A 22,287-nucleotide genomic window follows, 5' to 3' on the forward strand; every position below is an offset into this window, starting at 1 on the left:
GGCCACGCTCCTCCCGAGCCAGTTTTGAGAGGAGCGCCCCCCCCCCCTCAGCCCTTGCCCGCCTCTAAGATGGCCGCCTATCCCCGCGCCCGCCCCCAAGATGGCATCGCCGGCCTTTTCCCTCCCTCCCGCCGCCGCTCCCTCTCTCCCTCCTCCCCCCTCACACCGGCCACGCGCGCGGGCTTCTGACCTCACTTCCCCTTGTGCAGCAGCCATTTTGTCTTTCCGCCGCCGCTGCTGCCCGCGCTTCTCCCTCCCTCCCGCCGCCGCGGGCCGCGCAACTCCAGTTCCCCCCCGGGGCCCCGCCGCATGCGCCCGGCCCCGCGGGGACGCGCCGCGGCCTGGCGCCGGGGTCTCCGCGCTCCGCCATGTCGAGCGAGGAGAGCTACCTGGCCATCCTGCGCTACCTCACCAACGAGCGGGAGCCCTACGCGCCGGGCACGGAGGGCAACGCCAAGAGGAAGATCCGCAAGGCGGCCGCCTGCTACGTGGTGCGCGGCGGCACCCTCTACTACCAGCGGCGGCAGCGGGACCAGCAGCGCTTCGCCGAGCTGGAGGTGGTGCTGCAGGCCGAGCGCCGCGCACGCCTCATCCGCGCCGCGCACCTGGCGCCCGACGGCGCGCACCGCACCCGGCTGCAGACCTGGCAGGGCCTCTCGCAGAAGTACTGGTGGAGAGGTGAGGGGGCGCCGCCGAGAGGGAGGCCCCCCCCCGTCCCGTCTGGGGGTGGGATGGCGTGGTGGGGGCGGCCTGGGGCGTGCTGGCTTCTGTAGGTTGGGTTTGGGGTGAGGGGGGCTTGGCTGTGCCCTTCTGATCCCCAGTCGGGGGATCGCTGCCCGGTGACGAAGCAGCACCACGAAGCTCGCAGTCGTGATGGCTGTGTCCCTAAGACGCAGACCGTGCTGTCCCATCGGTTGTCGTGTGGCTTCGTTTTCACTAGTGGTATCGTTTAGGCTGGAAACAATAGGTTTAGGTTGGAAATGAGGAGGCATTTCTTCTCAGAAAAAGCAGTCAGGCACTGGGACGGGTTGCCCAGGGAGGTGGTGGCGTCACCGTCCCTGGGGGTGTTCAAGGAGAGGTTGGACCTGGCCCTTCAGGACATGGTTTAGTGGGTGATATTGGTAGTAGGAGAACGGTTGGACCAGATGATCTTGGAGGTCTTTTCCAACCTTAACGATTCTAGAATTCTGTGTTTGTGAGGAAATACAGAGAGCAACTGTCCCAGTCCAGGTGTTGCGTACAGCCTGCTGAAGGGAGGGATTTCTCAATTCCTACACTTGGTGTAGGATCATAATCCCTTTCATGCGATCTAGTTCCACTTTTAGCCTGATAATAAGCCTTTTTCAACTAGCTTGTGGAAGGTGTGCACATTTAAAATAGTAGACCCGCTATTAACTGTAGTTCTTATGCTCATCGTTATATTTCTCTATTGCCTCCCATGAGAGGATGAAAACACAGAACTAATCCTTAGCTGGGACCAGAGTCATGTCACAGCGGTTAGAAACCAGTTGTGTATTAACAACCAAAATTCCCAGGTGTGGCCTTCTTTTGGCTGAGCCAATAACTTGGTACCTGTATTCCCTTTGGATTTGGTGCTCTATTTTTACTCCTAGGTATCCATTAAACAAATCTCCAGCTTTTCAGTTGCCTGGAGCCCAATTTCTGTTTATCCTGCTTTTTTTTTTTTTTTCCAACCACTGGTAAGAAATCTGTTGTTTCAGCTACAGTTTTCTCTATCTCAATTTGTAGGCAGTTTGCTCTAGCTGCAGCACATCCTTCCAGTCCAGGTCTCCTTGATTTGAGGTGCCAATCTGTTGTGGCTGTAGCTGGGAACAGGGAGCTGGAATGGGGCCTGGGGTCGAGAAGGGTGTTGGCAGTGGGGTCTGCAGGCAGCAGACCCTGAGAACTAGGCCTGGTTTCAGCTGGAATCAAGGAAGCATAAAACATGTCTGAAACAGGCACAGATGTCTTGGGTTGGCAAGTCTCGTATTGCCTCAAGTCTGTGTTTTCCCGATCCTTCCATAGATGCATATGCAATGATGTGATGCAGCACAGTACAAAATGCTGCAAGCAGGGCGAGTCTTTTGAGGTGTGATAGGTTTTGAAGCATGGAGGCACAGGTTCTATAGGCTCTTATATCGTCCTAGCGATGGAAATGAATTTGAGTTGAAAGCTTTTATACGCTGAAAATGCCTTGGTATCTCATAGGACCTTAAGCTTAGGAACTGTCGAGTATCTAAAATTACTCAGTTACACCTGATCAAGTACTGGAGGGGAATGGAGTTTCTTTAAACTCCAAAAATCCTAAACAGCTGATTTAAATCAGTGTTAACAATACAAATCAGTGTCATAGCCTATAATTCAGTCGGTCCCAGTTTTGCGAAAGCCTTTTACATAAGCCTTCCAATTCTTATCCTGTTTAGTGAGGACAAACCGAGATCCCACTTGTGTGGAACTAATTGCAGGATCAATTTACAGCTTTCATTGTCTTGGGATTCGTATAGTGAATGTGTAAATTGCTTTTTTTTTTTCTAGCTTAAAGTCCTTCTGGGACGGTTCTGCTTCATATAGTGATCTTAAATATTTGATTGCAAATTAACTGTGGATTACAGTAAGGACATACAAAAGTGTATGAGAAGCAGAACTGATAAAAAGAAGGTGTAGGTGGCTGACTTCGTTTTTCTTGAATAATCATTTAGTATCTTTTGGCTAATCACCTACGTATTTAATTATGAATTTAAGGCAAACTGAATGAGAATTGGAAGCCTAATTAAGCTTAATTAATTTTTCTTAGGTATTCTTAAGCAGGTTAAAGATTACATTAAGGAATGCAGCAAGTGCCAGGAAAAGCTAGATCGCTCCAGATCTCTGTCGGATCCTTCTGAAATGCTGGAGGAACTTGGACTGGATACAAAATCTCATGAAGATAGTAATGAAACAGATGATGAATCGAGTAATGCGGCATCAATCCCAGCTGCATCCCCAAAGCCTGTGAAGAAGAAGCCAATAGCAAAGCATGAGCTTGTATTTGTAAGTACTGCTGTTCACATCTGAATGTATTAAATGTTCGTGCATTCTTAAAAGTATGTTTACTTTCCATTGCTGTGATAATCCTGCATAATATGACATATTTTTATAAATATATTCGGTGTGTGAAAACAGGTGACTGGTACATATGACATGAAATCAATGATAATATATGATCTTTGGAAAACAAAATTGCCCCTATTTCTATATATACATATAAGATCCAAGGGAAAATTAATTGCAGAAGTATAAGAAAAGTATCACAAGATTCTTGTGGAATCTGTATTTGTTCCTTAGTAAATTATGCTGTATTTATATATATGAAATTCTTGATGATGGTAACTGGGGGCTCATAGACATGTAAAGACTTGAATCTATAAATTGGTTCATGTTGTAGCATTGAAAGATACAGTCCAAGGAACTGTTTGAATATGTCTTCCCATTTTTCCAGTTGTCTGTTTTAACTTTTTGGAGGGAGGGTAAGAGTTGGCACGTTTGAGGGGGGGAAAAAAAGAGAGAATAATAGTAAGATGGTACAGGCTTGAACTGCTTTTATGGTTGCAGCAAATAATCCTTTTCTGTGTTTCAGTGTGAATGCTTACAAAGGCAGAGTCTAAATGTAATGAAGTTCTCGTAATGTTGTTTATGACAGGTTGACAGTAAGGGCCTTGTGAAGCAGTCATCTTCCAAACATTGTCTGTCAGTCTTAAACCAACTGAATCAGCAGAGGCTTTCCAATCAGTTCTGTGATGTGACTCTGCTGATTGAAGGAGAGGAGTACAAAGCTCACAAATCTGTCTTGGCAGCCAACAGCGAGTACTTCCGAGAGCTCTTCATTGAAAAGGGAGCTGTCACTAGTCATGAAGCTGTAGTGGATCTGTCAGGTGAATTGTTGTGGGTTTCGAAGATAGAAATCATAATATCTGAAGTAAGGTGTACAGTGTTTGATTCAGTCTCTTTCGAGTGTTCAAGACAACCAAATATTTTATCTTGCTTTTTTTCCTCTTTTAATCTAAAAGTATTTTGTATGGTTTTTCATGCTAAAATGATCACTCTTGTTTTTGCACAATTTGATCTCCCATACTGAATTGACCATGGAATTCCATCTCATAATTTCTGAGAAGCTTTGGATTTATTTATTTATTTTAGCTTGATTAGGTGTGTTTTCTCCTTGTATTAGTCACAGACCTTAAAAAAGGGAACATAATCCAAATGCTTGAATACATCAAGAGGGAATGTTTACTAGCTTCTCAAAGAACTGTTTTGATGACCAAATACTAAATTGTCTGATGTCTGGAAAACATTACTATACATGTTTCTGTTTTTTTGTCAAACCTCCTGTTACCTTAAAGATGGGAGATAATCCTAAAATCAGTGTTCCACAAATAACTTTGAAGAATATTGTACAGAACTTAAATGTTCCGTTGCTTTCCCATTACTTTCTTAGCCTTTGCATGAACAATAGGCATGCATGAACAATGGATTTCTAGTATGATGGTCCAGAAGGTCCCCCAAATTAAATATTTCATTTATGATTTTTTGAACTGTGGAAAATTATATCAAATGCCTCTTTGGAAGCATTTGTATCTGTGTATATATATCTTTTTCAGTAGCCAATTTCTTGACTCATTTTTCTGTAGAATTAATTGTTGCTTAACTCCAGGCTACTTTGTGAATGTAGCAGCCCAGAAAGACTTCAGTTAAATCAGGATTAATCTGCTTCAAAAACATTGTGGCCCTCCTAGCATCTTGAAACAATCTTTCTGAGAATTTTATCATGAAATTACCTCAATTTTACGTACTTATCAAAAATGTTGTCTTGAGTTTGACTTCCACAAACAATATATACAAGGAGGATGCTTTTGTGTAAATGACAATGAATTGAGTCTGAATGGAGGGGCTCTAATGGTGTTTGTGAGTGTGTTTCACTCTAAATTTCAGACTTAACTGTATCAAAAATGAACTGTTGTATCCGTCCTGGGGTATTTTGGTATAACAAGGGGGTCATCAGTGTTTGCTCTAATCTCTTGTTTTATTCCTGATAGGGTTTTGCAAGTCAAGTTTCCTCCCGCTCTTGGAATTTGCTTACACTTCAGAATTAACTTTTGACTTCTGTAGTATGGCGGAAGTGGCCATGCTTGCCCGGCATCTCTTCATGTCAGAGGTTCTTGAAATCTGTGAAAACGTGCACAAACAGATGGAAGAGAAACAAATTACAGTGTACCAAAAGGGAGATATTCAAACAGTAGAGTCAACACAAAGTTTAGCAGAACAGATTGGAGTTGAGATGCCGCTCCTGCATGGTGCTGAGCAGCCTCTACCAGCAGAGCTGGCAGCCCATGAAGTGACAGCAGTTGTGAATGGAGCTCCTTCCTCTGCTGGGCCAGAGGAGACAGCAGCACCCCAGCCTCACCTCCTGCCCCCAGAGCCTGCAGAGGCCACTCCTGACGATCTTGCAAAGCCTTTGGAGCAGTGTGAAACAACTGAAAATTTTATCAAAATAGAGCTGGTGGAGAACATTTCAAACAGCACTGTGTCTGTCAGACAGGCTGAGCCATCAGTTGTGGAAGCCATGGACACAGATGGTCAAATGGAAACGGATCTAAATGAAAGCTGTAAAGCAAATGTAGAGACTGCTTCTGAAGACTCCTCGGAAATGCTCAAGCAAAAACATGGCAGGCAAAGTAAAGAAGAGAGCATTTTGGCTTCACAACCAGAAACCATGGCTTCCAGCCAGGATGATACTTATAAAAGCAAGCTTCGCCAGCGTTCTGTTAGTGAAGGTGGATATATCAGATTGCATAAAGGAATCGAAAAAAAACTGCAAAACAGAAAGACAAATCCAAAATCTGCAATACAGCAGGTATTCTATCTCTGTTTAAGCCTGTTGGCGGTAATCATTCTGTGTTTCCACACCAGTCTGAAAAGACTGTTTCCCATTTCCAAGCGTTGTCTGGCAAATGCTTTAAGTGTTTTCTTTTTTGAGAAATCAACGTTACTGCATACTGAAGTAACATCTAAGATGTGACACTTGTGCAAAAAAAAAAAAAATCAAATTTATTTCCAGACTGGAGACCTTTCGAACACTTGGTATTTTTAGCCTAGCTTGAATACCTCCATCATAGCTTTTTCGTGTCTGGACAGCAGGTGTTACCTGTTCCCCAAAATTCTTAATGATCTGGCAATTTCTTAGCTGTCATGTCTGTATGTCAGTGACAGACAAATGCAAAAATATCGTGATCGATTACAGAAATGAAGCTCTACATTTATGAAGACTTGAAAATAGCATCTGGCATCCTGGGTAGATCTTAAGACATAGTCATAAATCATAACAATCCAGTGCCGCTACCCATAGATTGGGATTAGTTTGTTTAATGAAAAAAAAATGTCCAAAGATTACTTAGATTAAAAGCATTCAGATGTTGTAAAAACTTAGTAATTGTGTTTTTTTAATGAAACAGCAATCTTATTTGTCTTTCAGGAGCCTTTCCTCTTCTAGTGCCCATAGATGGGTGGCATTCACCACACAGAGCACTAGTTCATTCAATCTTGTGAGAGTAGGCTTTGCTTCACTCCTCCAGAGGCAGTAAATGATACGAAGAACTGTTGCTTTCCAGAGGTGTTCTGTGAAGCATTTAAATAGTAGATCCACCCATCTGGTCTGAGAGGTATAAATTGTTACCCTTGTAGATAGAAATTGTAGCATTAGTCTCCTTTTATCTCTGGTCAGTGTAAAGACTGGATGTTAAAACTAGCACAGTCCAAATATTTGAGCACCCCATTTGTGACTTCTGTTTTCCCTGTTTTGGGTGGGGGAGCTCTTTCAGGAGCAGCTCCTGTTAACTTACTTCACAGTTTTTAAATCCCTTCCCTTGATAGAGAAGGTCTCCAGACAGCATCCACATTAGGAAAAAAATGTTTTAGATATTAGATTGCTCAGAATTGGAATTAGGAATAGGTTTTTGCTTTCATAACTGATCTCACAATTTTTCACCTTTTTGTCTTACGCTACCCTCAACTCCTACCATGACACTGGATGTTGTATAAGCATTTGAAAATAGACGTTCCTTCTTGAGTTCCTAGTTTTGATCCTGGAAGAATAACAGTAAAGAGAGATTGCAAGGACATGCTGCTGACTTGAATTAGCATAATTGCTGTTGGCATGGAGATGTTGGGGATAAAGCATGCTTTGTATGAATGGGTTATTTTCTAAGCTCTTATTAATCATCTACTGGACAAAATGATTTTTGTGGCTTCCTAATTTGGCCAAGTTTGCATAACTTTTCAGAGCAACGGCAAGACATAAGAGAGTCTGAAAATGTTGTCCCTGTGTTGAGTTTGTGTGAGACAAGGAAAGGCTAGCGTGTTTTCTAAAACTGTTAGATGCTTCACTTGTTGAAGAAATGGGGATGCAATGTACTGTTTTTTCCCCTTGCCTTATTCTCAGAAACCTGAAGGGGAGATACCTGATACAAGAAATTTCAGCCTGATCAATTAAACTATGGATTTTAAAGAATTGACAGCAAGTTTCTGCAAAGGAAAATGAGATTACCAGCTCAAGGTAGCACTGCCAATACTGCCTCACACAAACATTAAAGCTGGAATACCCTTAAGTGGAAAGAGCTTTGCTTGAATACTGTCAAATTTTTTACACATTATTAATAACTCTGTTCTTGCTGGCTGGTAAGAATGTATTAGGCCACTTTTTTATGTGTACTTTGATAACTTCTGAAATAAGTCTTGAAAAGGAAAGTTGAAGTGAAGGACATGGTTGGAAACATTTTATAGAAGTTATGACTGGAAGTATTTGTGGTTCCTCTCTAACTATCACTTAGCTTGCGTTTAGCCAGTTAGGGAGGGCTAGTTGGCTCTGAAGTGGTAAGTTGTCTGTCTATAATTATAGTCAGCTTGTGGTTGTAAAAGAAGACCATTTTTCTCACCATAATCTCTCTGGATTTTCAGTGATCTAAAAAGGCTTAACTTTCCAGTGGCTACAGAAACTAAGCAAGATTGGGTGATGTTACTGTAACATGAAGAAACATAAGCTTTTATCACTGACTACATTGTATTTCATACTTCTGAAAGTGAAGTTCATTCACTGGTTATGTTTTTCCAATTTAGGTTGCCATGAAGCTGGTACAGAGAGGGAAAAAAATGAAACAGCCCAAAAGAGAGACCACAGAAAATAATGAAGTAGAAGCTCAGCACAAATGCACGGAGTGTGGAATGGTGTTCCAGCGGCGCTATGCGCTTATAATGCACACACTAAAACATGAAAGATCTAAAGATTATAAATGCCCAGTAAGTTTTTTTTGTCTGTAAACTTTGCTATTAAAATTCATTCAATAATGACATTAGTAATTATTTTTCTTGTATCTTTTAGTATTTAGCATTTATTTTCTTTACGGATTTGAGAGATGGACAGAGCCTTGATCTAAATGGGTAAAATGTAGTGCAGCCACATGCCCTGATAGCATCATGTGGCATGAGAGTGCCCGTGCTGCTCATGGTACTGGGTGGGCTTTACTTTTAACCTTACTGGTAAATTTACAATTGTATTTAGATTATCCTGGAAGTTACTCCTTACTGGGAAGTGATCAATGGCCCTGTCAGTAGCCTTAAAAAGCCAACATGTAATTCTATTAATTAACCTGAAAAAAAAAAGTCTGTTGGAGTCAAATTACAGACCTATGTAATCAGATTACTATATTTAAAATCTTTGATTTACCTTTTTTGAAATAGCTTTGAAATATTGCATGCAGATTAAAGTTGTAATGTTTTCTTTCCTAGTTGTGTAAAAAAGAATTCCAGTATGGTGCCTCCCTACGAGCTCATCTTGTCCGACACACACGGAAGACTGAAGTGAACACTGCAGCTTCTAGCGTAGAAGAGACAGGCATGTCTTCAGTGAAAGGGAGAACTAAACGGGAATTTGTGTGTGATATATGTGGCAGAACTCTACCTAAGCTCTATTCTCTCAGGATACATATGCTCAAACATACAGGTGTAAAACCACATGCATGCAAGGTAAAGAAAAAGTTATTTTACTTTGTAATCACGTCAGTAATGTATTTGATATTTTAGTATTGACCCTCTATCCTACAAGTTAGGTTAATTTAGGTCATTTCACAATGGGAAAAAATAACATAACATTGCTGATGAAATTTCTTGTAGTTGGAGACTGTAAACTAGAATTCAACTAGAAGCTTGAATCATGGAATTTAATACTCCTATGTCTAGAAAATGTCTTTGCTTGAGTGTTCTTTTTTAACAGACCATTTTTACTACTGGTGAGAAATCATAGGCTTGGTCATCCTTGTTCCTAAGATACAGGAGTTGATATTGTGTTTGGAGCTAACAGGTTTTCAAAGCTAATCTGTTTAAATATTCTGTGTTTTTTTGTCCTCTTTGATTGGATCTGGATTTTTTTTTAGGTCTGTGGAAAGACCTTTACATATAAGCATGGATTAAAAATGCACTTAGCTCTCCATGAAGTACAGAAACAGTTCCAGTGTGACTTGTGTGAGAAGTCCTTTGTCACTAAAAGAAGTCTTCAGGAACATATGAGCATTCATACTGGTAAGTAGTGAGAATTGCTTTGGATGGCTTTTGTGCGCTGGTGAACTTTAGCATGGTTCTTTAATGTTAAAGGAACCATTTAAAAAGAAAGTAGTTTTTCATCCTGGTCAGGCAGTTGACTTAGACATAATTAGTCATTTATATTTCTCCTTTGGGCTTGTTTTATCATAGCTTAAGATTATTATGGAAATATTCTATACCAGAACAGGGAGTTGTGGTTAGTCTGTTCCTACGTCTTTATTTACTTATTTATGCCTATATCATGTGAATTCAACAAAGAAAGCCAGAGATGAACATTTCTGAGCACCTATACTTTCAGTCTATCCTTTTGGAGGAGAACTCGCGAAGTTGAAACTCTGAGAAAGTCCGGGTGTTTTTTCAAGACTTCTGCTTGTACTAATAAAACATTTATAAAGCAAGAATGTAGTATTTGTTGCACAGCTATTTTAAATAATTTGAGTGAAAGATATTTTTAAACATGAGCAATGCTTCAGGATTTATTCCTATTTTAATAGGTTGTATGCTCTTTTAAGATTGTGTACTTTCTCGTGGGATACCGTTTGTATGATCTAAGAAATATAGGACTTGTATTCTAATTTCACAAGTCTTATACTGAAGTTTTATAAAAACTGGCATCTTGAAAGATCTTGGCATGTAAAAGATGATGTTTCTTTTGTCTAAGACAAGCAGTTTTAAACTATGTTGTAATATGTAGAAGTTGCCTATGTTTCCTGAGTTGGGAGGAATCAGAAGAAAGAGCCTGTACCAAAAGTGGAAGAATTTATATTTGTACTCAGGAGTCATAAAGTGATGAATTGGAGTTGAAAGCTCTTCTTTTGAAGTAGTGTTCCACAAATTCAAGGTGTGAGTCACCCACAGGCAATGCTGCATTGCTGGAGAAGTTGTGTATTATATGAGAACAGGCAATTGTTTTTCACACAAGAGGGCAGTTTTTTTAAACTGTTCACATTTCATGGCTAATAGTAGCTGTACTGTTGTACCCTGTGTTTAGAAACATGCAGTGAAGTCATTCAGAGTTGTTACTCTCCCTTCTGTCTATGACTACATTGGCACATACAAAATACACTTGAAAATTCCATCTGTGTGTAGTTAAACCAACTTCTTTTTGCAGCACTGCTCTGATTACTTCAGATAAATTACATAGGAAGAAAAAACACTCACAAAGCATCCCAGAGAGATGGAGGCCTGGCTTTGTAACTTGTTTGCTTTTGTTTTTTGTCAGGAGAATCCAAGTACCTTTGCTCCATCTGTGGAAAGTCTTTCCACAGGGCTTCAGGACTCAGTAAACACATAAAGAAACACCAGCCAAAGCCTGAAGTTCGTGGATATCAGTGTACTCAGTAAGTTGTTAGTTGCTGTGGTGTTTTGTTCTTTTGGTTTGTTGTTGGGGTATTTTTTGTCCTTTTTTTTCTTAAAGATGAAAAGCAAATCCTGGTTATAGAACAAAAGTTCATTGGCCTTCAGTGAGATTTGTAAAACATTAGTGTTATAAAAAATAACTAGACTTCTGTTAATACGTGAGTTGGAGAGCAACACCTTGGGATTTTTAATTGTTACCTACTTTCATACAGTTATGTTTTAATGAGTATGTTTGCACTTGCAGCTGTAATAAGTGGCCATGTGGTTTTAAAGCTCCGCTGTAGGACAGATAGAAGAGCGGTAAGCTTGTCAGAGACGAAGGGTCTTCAGCCTGCTCTTGCCTTCCTTTACTGTGATAGTTAATTTCAGCTGCATATATGTCCTATTAAAGTCTGTGGTGTAATGTACTCATGTGCACTGCAGTATGCACTATGTTTAGTAAACAGCTGTGCAGGAATATCTAGATTATAGATTCAGATTAAGACTCACTGACTATTTTTAACTTGATTATAAAACTTGTATGACCACTTAAATGTTTTTCTTTTACTGACTTTTAACAGAAACTCTAATTGTAAAGAGTGTGTTTCATAGTGAGTTTACAAATCATGTTGCTTTTCATATGACCAAGCAGACTATAGGAGAACCTTTCAAATAACCTGTAGAAGCACAAATGGTACTTAATTTCCACACTGTCAATTAGGTCTCTAGAAAACTCTCTCAGGTATTAAAAGGGGCTGTACTATTTGTGATTGCCTGTATGTAGCTTGTGGTATTAATGAAAACTTATATCTAAAATATTTGTAATATATCTCTGGTAGTACAGCTGTACAAATAATATTTCCTTTCCTAAATATGCTGAAACCTCATTTTAATTTTGTCTGCATTGTTTTTGTTTAGTGTTTTGTAGTACTAAAAACGTAGATCTCAAAAATTCAAAGAACAAAGCTAATAGGATCCACATCAGGGATGGAATTGGTTAATGAAACACAACAGGGAAGACAATTTTGGTTTTGAAAGAGAGTTACATTAAAAATAGATATTCAAGGCAGTAGTCATGGATGCATCATCACCTCGAATGAAAATGTATTTTGATTCCTCAGCTCCTTCAAAACAGACACAACCCTTGTTTCTTCTAGAGTTTAGATCTATTCTAGGAATATAATTCATGTTGTCACAAGTGGTTTAGAGAGCTTCACTAAGCTACAAGTAGGCTTCATTTTTCTAGTACATTGGCTTGGTATGTAAATCTTCCAGCCAGGCTTGAGTTTGAGCTTCTGGCCCAGTTAAATTAAGCTTCACACAAGTTACTTTGCTAAAAGTAGAAGTAGATACTAGATTAAATCACAGTAGTGTGTGAGTGTCAGAGGATAGTGGTCATGGTTCATTTTTTACTTCTGAAATTAATACTTCTCTAATGGATTTTCTAAATACGCAGTCCATGAGAACACCAAGTACCAACCTCTTTGAAGACCCTTAGGGATCTGGAAATCCGGGATCCCTGAGAATCCCATTTGAAGTGGAGCTGTTGGTGATTTTGTTTTTGTTTTTCCTAGCCTAAGAGAAGATTGTTCAGGCAACTCAGGGACTATAACCTACTTAATTTCTCTAAAGCATAGAAGGTTTTTTTCTTGCCTTTGCAGGGTACCCAATCTTTGTGAAGTGTGATATTACAAGTTTTGTTCTCGTATGGAAACTTTCTTCTTTTCAGATTCCACTTTAAGTTGGAATTCAGAGATTCCCTCATTCCAGAGGTGGTTGAGCTACAAAATGTAAATCCTCTACAGTGGACTTAGAAGTCCATGAATAACTTTGCTTGTTGGCCTTTCTCTGCACTCTGTCCTTTCTCAAGTCGTACAGTGTATCATGATACATGAGGAAGAGATATAGAAGATTAGGCAGAAGAAGAGGTCTGTAAGGCAAAATTTCTTTCAAAGATAAAGCATGTCTTTGGCTGGACTACCCCTGTAGTTTTTACATCAAGAGAAATTTGTTATTTTATGTAGTCACACTATGGGAAGATATAAATGAAGAAAAACTTTAGGAATTTAGTTTTAGATGTATTCAAACAGCACACTAAAGAATGAACATCACTAATCTCAGATACATTCTTGTAGAATCCTGAATTTGTTTTTTAATTTCTTAAAAAATATACTTGAGCGTTACAGAAAAAAACCCACCCAGATATGTTATCTTTGTTTTATTATTTAATCCTCTTTGGTTAAGGGAGGAAACAACTGTTAGAACCCTCATAGTAATTCCTATGATATAATATACCTTTTTGATATCTTCCAGCCAGTCTGCCTTTGATTAATCCTCATAATAAAAACAGAAGGAATATAGTCATCCATAACAGACAAAAATGTTTCAGAACAGTGTCCTCAAGTGATATTCCAGATTTTCAGATAAGCTGCTCTTCCTTTTTATTTCCCCTGTTTTGGAAAGTGTTTGTGCTTTGTATCAATATTGATGACACTACAGGTCTTCTCCAAGTGTTCAGTTGCCATTACAGAAGGGGATTTCCTTGGAAATCAGGATTACCAAGATCTTGCTGATATAGAATGCTACAACCTTTGCTGTTACAGGTGTGAAAAGAGTTTCTATGAAGCTCGAGATCTCCGGCAGCATATGAATAAACACTTAGGTGTGAAGCCATTTCAGTGCCAGTTCTGTGGAAAATGTTATAGTTGGAAGAAAGACTGGTATTCTCATGTAAAGTCTCACTCTGTCACAGACCCTTATAGGTAAGAGGAAATAACTGAAATGTAAGAAATTATAATGCCACAGCCCTAGATTAGTCACCAAGGAACTGCCTAATCCATGGTTCAAGTACTGATTGATTGACCTTGACTGGGGCGTTGAGTTCTTGAGAATGTGGATGGGTGACTTCAAATAGTGTGGTCAAACTGGTAATCTGCTGGCACAATCCTGGGACCAACGCATATGAAGTCATAAGAGGATAAGTATAATTAGTAAAGTTATGCTTTGTATGCAGTCTTGCTTCTCTAGAACAGTAAGTGGAAGTTTTGTGGCTATTAATAAGAGAAAATGTGGCTTTTACAGTCCAATGGCATTTCTAATTACGGAAATAGCTGTCATGAAACTATATACCCATTAAACTTTACCTACATTAATTCAAGTACATTTTTATTTTAAAAAGTTTAAGATAAGCATAGGATAATGGTTTCAATGATCTCTCATTTTACATGCTCTAGGTGTAATATATGTGGTAAAGAATTTTATGAGAAAGCCTTGTACAGAAGGCATGTAAAGAAAGCCACACATGGTAAAAAAGGAAGAGCAAAACAAAATCTGGAACGAGTTTGTGAGCATTGCGGAAGAAAATTCACGCAGCTCCGGGAATATAGGAGACACATGAACAATCATGAAGGTATGTAGAAAGCAAGTAGTCATGGCATTCGCATACCCCCAAAAGCATTGTGAAGAAAAGGGTTATTGTGAGTTATCTTTGAATCTTTGCGTGTCCTGTGATGCAGAACACACAGAAGTTCTTACAGATTGTCCAGTTAGTTTTATGCTTATCCTGATTAATTAACTTTCTTGTGGTGATTCCCAGAAGTGCTGCTGGCATCTTTCTAAAACTGTAGTCACACAGTCACAGTATCATTTGTCTTTCTCGAACTTTAATGGAAGAATTATTTTAGAAGCAATAGGAAAAAAAAGTATCTGGCAAAGAAAGAACTGCACGTACTACTTTGAAAGTTGCATGTGGCTAGTAAAATATTCCTCAAACAGGAGAGTGATTGGCTTGAATTTAGAAAAAGGGCCACTGGAAATTGGTTAACTTCTTGATTTATAACTGGTAGTAAGCTTTATAATGTTTGGGGGAACTATGAAACTACTTTATAATTTAAAAAGTATATGCATTTTTACTTTAGCTGTGAAGTGTGATCTTCAGTATTTGGTTATTCCAGCTGTGTTTGAAGTCTATAATACAGAGACACATCTTCAGGGAAAAAAAAAAAAAAACTTTTTTGAAGCTTATCTCCTTTTAAAAAGCTGCTACAGCTCTCTCTAACTACTGGAATAGAGATTGTTTCTAAATACAGTGAGTCCTGTATACTGGATACCTAGCCTAAACTTACAGTGACTGCTATGGAGAAAAAGCCAGTGTTAAAATAGTGCTCGTCACCGCCCACATGCTCCATTAGATAATACAGACCACAGAATTTGCGCATTAAAAGGGAGAATAAGATTATACAAACACCATGTGCAGAATTTGAACATATGTGGTGTGGAGGAGGAAAAAAAAAAAAGCTGTAGATGGCCTTATAAACGAACTAGAATAAGTGCTGATTTGTTGAGAGGTGTATAGAAAGATTTATGGAAATAAGGTGTGACTAGGAATGTAAGTGACATGTTCTTATAAGTAAAAGATGGTTTCAGAAGTAAATTGTTTTTGCCTGTGATGCCTTAGTTTTAAGCTTTATGCACTTAAAATAGTGCATCAAACTGCATGAAAAGGAATGGTAAAAAGAAATTTTTGAGAAGACATTAGTTTGCGCAGAGCACTTGTGGAAAGGAAAGTTGTACCATTTAATGTGTTATCCTTACTTTATACTGTAGTACAGAAATGGTAAGTAAGATGATTCTCTTGCTTGGAAAAACTTGTAGTACTTGTATCATTTCTTTGTGCTTTTATACTACTGTCCTCCCTGTTGTTTCTCACCGTCATTCATACATACTTATAAATGCTGATGGTCATTTTTTCTTTGCTTTCCATTTGAAAACAGGTGTGAAGCCATTTGAATGTCTAACTTGTGGAGTAGCCTGGGCTGACGCGCGTTCCCTGAAGCGTCACGTAAGGACGCATACTGGAGAACGGCCCTATGTCTGCCCAGTCTGCAACGAGGCTTACATAGACGCCCGGACGCTGCGGAAGCACATGACCAAGTTTCACAGAGACTATGTTCCCTGTAAAATTATGCTGGAAAAAGATACTCTTCAGTTTCATAACCAGGGGACACAAGTGGAGCACGCCATCAGCATTTTAGCAGCAGACATGCAGGAACAAGAAACTGAAATTAGCGTTGGTGGTGAGGAGATTGAGACTGTGGTAGTGACAGGAGACACACTTGAAGCGATTGAAGCAGTTGCAGCTACTGAAGAATGTACATCAGTCTCCACTCTTTCTGACCAAAGCATCATGCAGGTGGTAAATTATGTACTGGCACAACAGCAAGGACAGAAAATGGCAGAAGTCACACAGGCCATGGAAACTGTAGAAGTAGAAGTAGCTCACGTTGCAGAGACAGAGTGAACACGGCACATAAGAAAGAGCAAGGAGACTGAGGTCTTACGATATGTGATAGCTAAATATTAACTGGATATCTGAGGCGTACGGATACCTACTCACACCATTAATCTCCAGTACTGAATTTCTTGGTTATGAAATATTGCACGACGCATTACAGGGCAAAAGTTAAGATGCTTCAGTGTAGTCCAAGGCTTTGATGGCTAAGATACCTGCACTGGTCATAACTATTTAAAAAAAACTGTTGGGATAATGTTTCCTGTGTCATGGAGTATCATGCTGTAAATTAAAAAATCTATAAAGTGGCCGCACTAAAATCTAGAAATGTACAACTGGTAGCATTTTTTACTCATTTTTACATGCATTTCATCAAGTTTGTGAGTGAATGACCAACATAGGGTTTCATCTCTTTATTCCCTAAAACAAGGGAATGGTGGAGTTTCATGCAGTGCGTGCTTTACGTGACAAAATCTGAGGCTTTTGTCTTTAGGCAGGTGCACCATCTGCAATTAGTGAATCCTAGTTTTGAAGAACTTGTTTAAATTCCAGATCACTGGGGGCAGGTCCATGGTTCAGCAAAACAATGAGGGAAGGGGTTCCAGAAGTCTGAGGATGTGGTACCCTGAGATCAGGAACTCAAGTTCTCTGGAGGATATCCTAGTGAAGGGAGACAACTTCTGTAAGTAAGCTATTTGTGAGAGGAGCTTACACTTCATCCTCCATGCACAGCTATGTTTAGGTTAATGGTGGTCAGTTGTGTCAAGGAACCTACTGTCTGTGTTACACATACCCAAAGCAGGCAACCTAATGCTGGATGCTTATATTTTTGTATTAAATGTGATGCAGAAGCTTTTAACTGAAGGAGTATAATGGCATGTTTTTGTGAGAAGGGGCATATAAGTGTGCTCAAGTCCCGCTAGTTAGGAACTGATCTTGTATTATATTATTGAAGGGAGGAGCTCTGGTAATTCCCAAATGGGGGACACAGCCATGTCAGAGGAAAGAACTATGAAAGTCTTAGCATCAGGTAAGAATTTGTCTCAAAATTACAGGAGTCTCCAGATGACCTTATTACAGATGCTCTAACAAATACTTCTAAGGCAAGCTAATAACTCAGTGTTTGTATCACATTGATGGAAAAAATCCTTACTAGATTTTCCTGCTAGTAAGCATGAATCACAGCCATGCTTGACCAAGCTGATTTAATACAACGTACAGTGCACATGTCAAGGTGTGGGTCCTTTAATGTTGTTTTTTTAATTGCTTTTTTTAAATAAGTGTTGCTCAGGAGATCATGGAACGTGCTAGACATGAATAACCAGAAGTGTATTCTTTTAAATTATTCTCAGTCTCTATAGCATTATCAAATGCTTTCCAACTTTGACAGCAGCAGGGTATCCAAGAAGCCAGAAGGTCTGGGGGGTCACTAAAATCGTATGCATATAATGCTGTAACCCATGAAACTGATTCACTAAGCAAAATTTAAGCAAAATCCATGATGAAGTAACCACCTCCTTTGAATCTGCCTTCCATCATATTTAACTATTTGAGTATCTGCCTACTAAGCTACAGAATGAATTGTTCTTTTTATATTTTGCAAACCTGTAGATAAGCAGTTGTTGAAATTTTAAGGTAGCTTGAGTTCCTGCCTCAGATTTGAATTAATCTGTGGATAACTACTTCAAAAGTGAATGTTGTCCTGCACAGAAGTCATGTCATTATTTATACATCCTGCAGCCCTTTACAACTGTGTTCTTTTCTAGTTACCCAACTGAGTAAAGCTAAAATGAATACTTGAAGAAGAAAAGAAACACAAACTGCTAGCTATAACTTCTGAATTTTTGTATGGTCAAGAATCTTGAGATAGCCATCCTGCTTAAAATGGAAAAAAAAAAAAAAACACATAGGTAAATTAACTGTTCTTACTGCCACTATGATGGAAAAAGATTTAATAGACTGCTAGATAATCTTTAAAACTTATTCCAGTGTTTGTATCTTACAAATAAGTATGTATTAAGTGATGAAATTGCAAGGGAAAACAGCTGTAAATAGTGCTAGAACATTATTTGTATATTTAGTGTGTTACCTTAAAAAGAATATTATTAGCACCTCAGTTTAATCTTTGGTGCATTTATTTATTTGCCCAATACATGGTAGGAAACAGAAGTGAAAATGAATTTCAGAGCCTTGTTCCCCACTGTAGAAATACTTCAACTGACTTGATAGCCTGCCATTTAAAAACAATGAAATAAGTTTGTTTCATAAACAGAACTCAACCAGGAATATCAAAGCTGAACACTGAATACTGTGCCTCATCTTTCAGAAGGGCATGAGGTTAATAGGGAATACTGTTGTTAGCTTTGCTGTTCCTGTATTTCTGAGGTTGCCTTATGTTTTTCCTTAGATATCCTAAGCTATTAATTTAAGATGCTTACTATGCTTCCGCAACCTCTTTGATGTCAGACTGCAAATATGCAGTTTATATTTAATTTGATTTTTTTAAATGAAGTTCATGAGACCTGTCCATTTATAAAGTATAGTGATAAACTCTTGTATATAATTTGATCTGTACATTATGCTGTTTTTATTTAGTGTTAGATGTATAAAGTTATGGTTTCTGTCATTAAATAAACTAAGCTTTGCCATGAATTGCTCTTTTAAGCAACTTTTTTTCAGGGGGAAAAAAGTGTTACAATGGTGTTCATTCCTCTTCAGTATTTCCTCTTTTATATTATAGTCAGAGGCTTTCTACATCGTACTACCTATGTTTTAAATTTTACTTAATTTGTACAAGGAAAGGAAAACCTTCACTGTGTTAGAACATCAATCTACTAAAGCATGATGTTAACAAAACACTATGTTCACATTGGGATTAATTTGGCTGCAACACATGGTGGTAAAGGGCCCTTTCCTCATCCACTGAATCTCCTGATACACAGTTCTAACACTTTTAGTTAAGAGGTTATTTCTCTGTACAACACTGACACCCAGGAGGCAGCATCACACAGCACTTCTGTCTCGGCCTCTGCTCTGGGCAGTTGTCCTCCAGTCACCCACCTGGCTGAAGGATGAGTTGCACAGCTGCCTCCTGGCCGCTCAGAAGCAACTTTAAGGCAACATCAGTGTTGCAGAAAAGCCTTTTTTTTTTTTTTGGTTAGTCTTTTTTTGTTGTTGGTTTGTGGTTCATCCTGAAATGGTAAGACTTGTGCATATTAATATTTAGCATTTTAGCATATTAACTCTTCTGCAAACCTATACAGGTAACTAGGTTACACTGGAAATATATAATTAAACCAAAATGGGGGATTCAAAAGGCTGTGTACTGAAGAAGCAATGTGGCCTACCACTGAACAAATGCTATTCAAAAGGGGATGCAACTGTAGTTTTAAAAAAAGTCATGTGGCTAATTTTTTCCCCTTTTCTTTCCATGTGAGCTAGAACCACATCATTCCTGGCTGTTAATGAAGAGCTGTGAATATCTAACGTATGCATGTCATAGAGTAACCACGAGGTTAGGTCAGCTGCTGCTGCCCATGGCTGTTGGGAACCTAGCACCTATCAAGCAGTTCTCCACTGAGACCTGTTCCCGTGACAGCTTTCTAGCTATTGTCTGTTTTTGTGTTTTTTTAAACTATAAGATGGTCAAAGGCCTGGAATGACTTCTGTCACTACCCTCAAGCTCAGGTTATTTTCAAATATCTTCACAAGTCTACTGTGGCTTTTCAACAAGCTCAGTAATGCTGTTCAATCTTGCCCCCATATGAAAGGTTTTATTTAAGGGTAATATTCTTAGTAAGAGGGCTCTGGCTTTATGAATACTAGCATCAGCATTGTTATTATCTGTGCAGTAGCGCAAGTTAGCGTTAATATCCTAAGATATTTGCCAGTTTCATGATTACTGTTCTGTGTTTGCAATGCTAAAGGTGTATGTATGAACATGAAAGGCTACTACAGTTAGACTTCTTTCACCAAAGCAAAGGCAGAATTACCATTTTATAACAACCTACTAGGAATCAACCACCACTTACACATGACTATGACTATAAATTATGGAAAGCTGGGGGAGAGAAGGAGTGATAGTTACGCCTTTATTATAACTTGCATTACTTTAGATTATTATGTTCATACTTCAGAGAAAGTATTAACACAAGCTCATGACTTCAACCTTCAGCAAAGCTCTCACTACAAAAACATAAGCACTTCATCTGTGCATCTGTTTCATTAGGAAATCCAAAATAAAAAAAAAGTCACAAGATTAGCAAAGGTTTTTAAGATCTCACTGTATGTAACTGGATCAGAAAGTTCATATTTTAATTGCTAGCTGTGACAACCACGGCCCCTCTTACCTACTCACCCTACCCTAAAGGGTAGCTTGCATATACAGATCTATACTGCAAAAAGCATGCGCTGTAGTTTAAAGGTTTACTTTGGTAACTAAATCCCTTGCTTGGACTCTTATCATGCCCAACTTTTAAATGGAAATTCATAAACAGAAATGTAACAAGGTTATATGCAGTTAAAGCGTAATAGCTCATGGTTTATGCTTCTAATTATAGATACCTATGCCTCTGCCCTGAGACAATGGCTCAAAGTTATTAAACAAGCACCTTTCCTAAGTAAACGCTATGTAATTTTTAAGATGTGAATATGCAGCAGTTAAAGAACAGTGGAAGATCCCTCTATTAATAAAAAAGAAAAAATAAGGACTGTATTAATAGGATCAAGTAAAAAATTGGACAACTAGCAACTCGCTTTTATGTTATTCTAGCATCTCATGGCATGGGAACTAGACAAATCACATTGATTTTGGAATGTAACCTTCCCTTCTGTAGGACCTTCATGACATTCCCAAGTTCACAGGGTGTTAAAAAACATAATTAAAAAAGAAAAACACACTTTCGCAGAACATCTTTTAAGGCCACTAAATATGCAGCCACAAAGTCTTCCCAAAATTCAGTTGTTCCTCCAAACATAATTATGTTCTTATCTTGTAGCAGCCTAAAAAGAGGAGTTGTGAAACCAGTGATTTCCAGTAGTTTAAAAACTCAGTTTGCCTCTTCAGGAAGCAGAAGCAACTATATTCCACAAACACTGACTTTTCTCAAAGTCTCCTCACAAGGAAAGCTTCAATAAAACTACCCACAGCATATGGAATTCAGCACACCTGGCAGTGATTAAGTGCAAGGGGCCTGAATGCAACAGTAGCTACTGCCCCAGTGGACACACTAAAACACAACAGTTGTTTTGGTCAAAGTTGGCTGAATATTGTAATTAGGTAATCTACAACATGGGAGTAAACCCACAAAGTTCAAACAGCATTATCGGTTACCTTACAGACAGACTGCTCAGGTACCTCACTCTGCTGATTAAGTATAGATTCTAAGAATCTGGACAACGCACCTCCTGTGCTTTTAAAGGAATGAAATTAAGTTTGTAAGGGGCTGCACCAACAGCGCATGAAACCGTCACTAGTGGCTGACTGCACTATTATTATTTCTTTGCATACAGTTAGCATTAGATGAGCTCGGATATGCTGACAACCCAGACATGAAGCAGCAGGCTCAAATGCATTCTGGCCATAGGGTGGCATGGAAAAGGCTACTGGATAACTATGTTAGGTTAAGATACAAGCTGCTCAGGTGCTAAGTAAAGCTTTACTGATAAGCAAGCAAAAGCCTTCTGAGCTAAAACTACACAAGCTGCATGGATACACATTTCAACCACTCACAGGTATACATACCTCGCTACACCAGGCAGCTGTCTCTGCAAATGCCCTGGAAGCACTTAAGATAGCTAAATCAGGTAGCTTACAATGAGTTTTAGAATTCCTGATTTTCTAATTTAAAAAAAAAAATCTGAAAATATCTCCCCAATACTACTATATCCATTCAAAGATTATGACTACCGTAACAGAAGTGCAGAACTTCAAGTGAAGTTCTAGCTAACATTTTCCTTGACAATTCTTTTCAGATTAGTTCTTTCCTGCGCATCAGGCCCTACATTAAACAGACACCTTTGTTGTTATAAAA

General features: G+C 39.0%; 1 protein-coding gene across 1 annotated transcript; it reads left to right on the plus strand.

The window, feature by feature from the left end:
- The first annotated feature begins 142 nt into the window (after positions 1–142).
- Positions 143–18,907, plus strand: ZBTB11 (zinc finger and BTB domain containing 11). Its single transcript, XM_083807312.1, has 11 exons — positions 143–678; positions 2,795–3,030; positions 3,680–3,911; positions 5,073–5,890; positions 8,149–8,328; positions 8,818–9,054; positions 9,462–9,606; positions 10,850–10,967; positions 13,569–13,727; positions 14,199–14,374; positions 15,738–18,907. Exons 1-11 carry the CDS (start codon positions 369–371, stop codon positions 16,262–16,264), a joined length of 3,138 nt encoding a protein of 1,045 aa, XP_083663438.1. The 5' UTR covers positions 143–368; the 3' UTR covers positions 16,265–18,907.
- Positions 18,908–22,287: the final 3,380 nt, after the last annotated feature.

Source organism: Anser anser, assembly GCF_964211835.1.
Source record: "Anser anser genome assembly, chromosome: 1".
Taxonomy (NCBI): Eukaryota; Metazoa; Chordata; class Aves; order Anseriformes; family Anatidae; genus Anser; species Anser anser.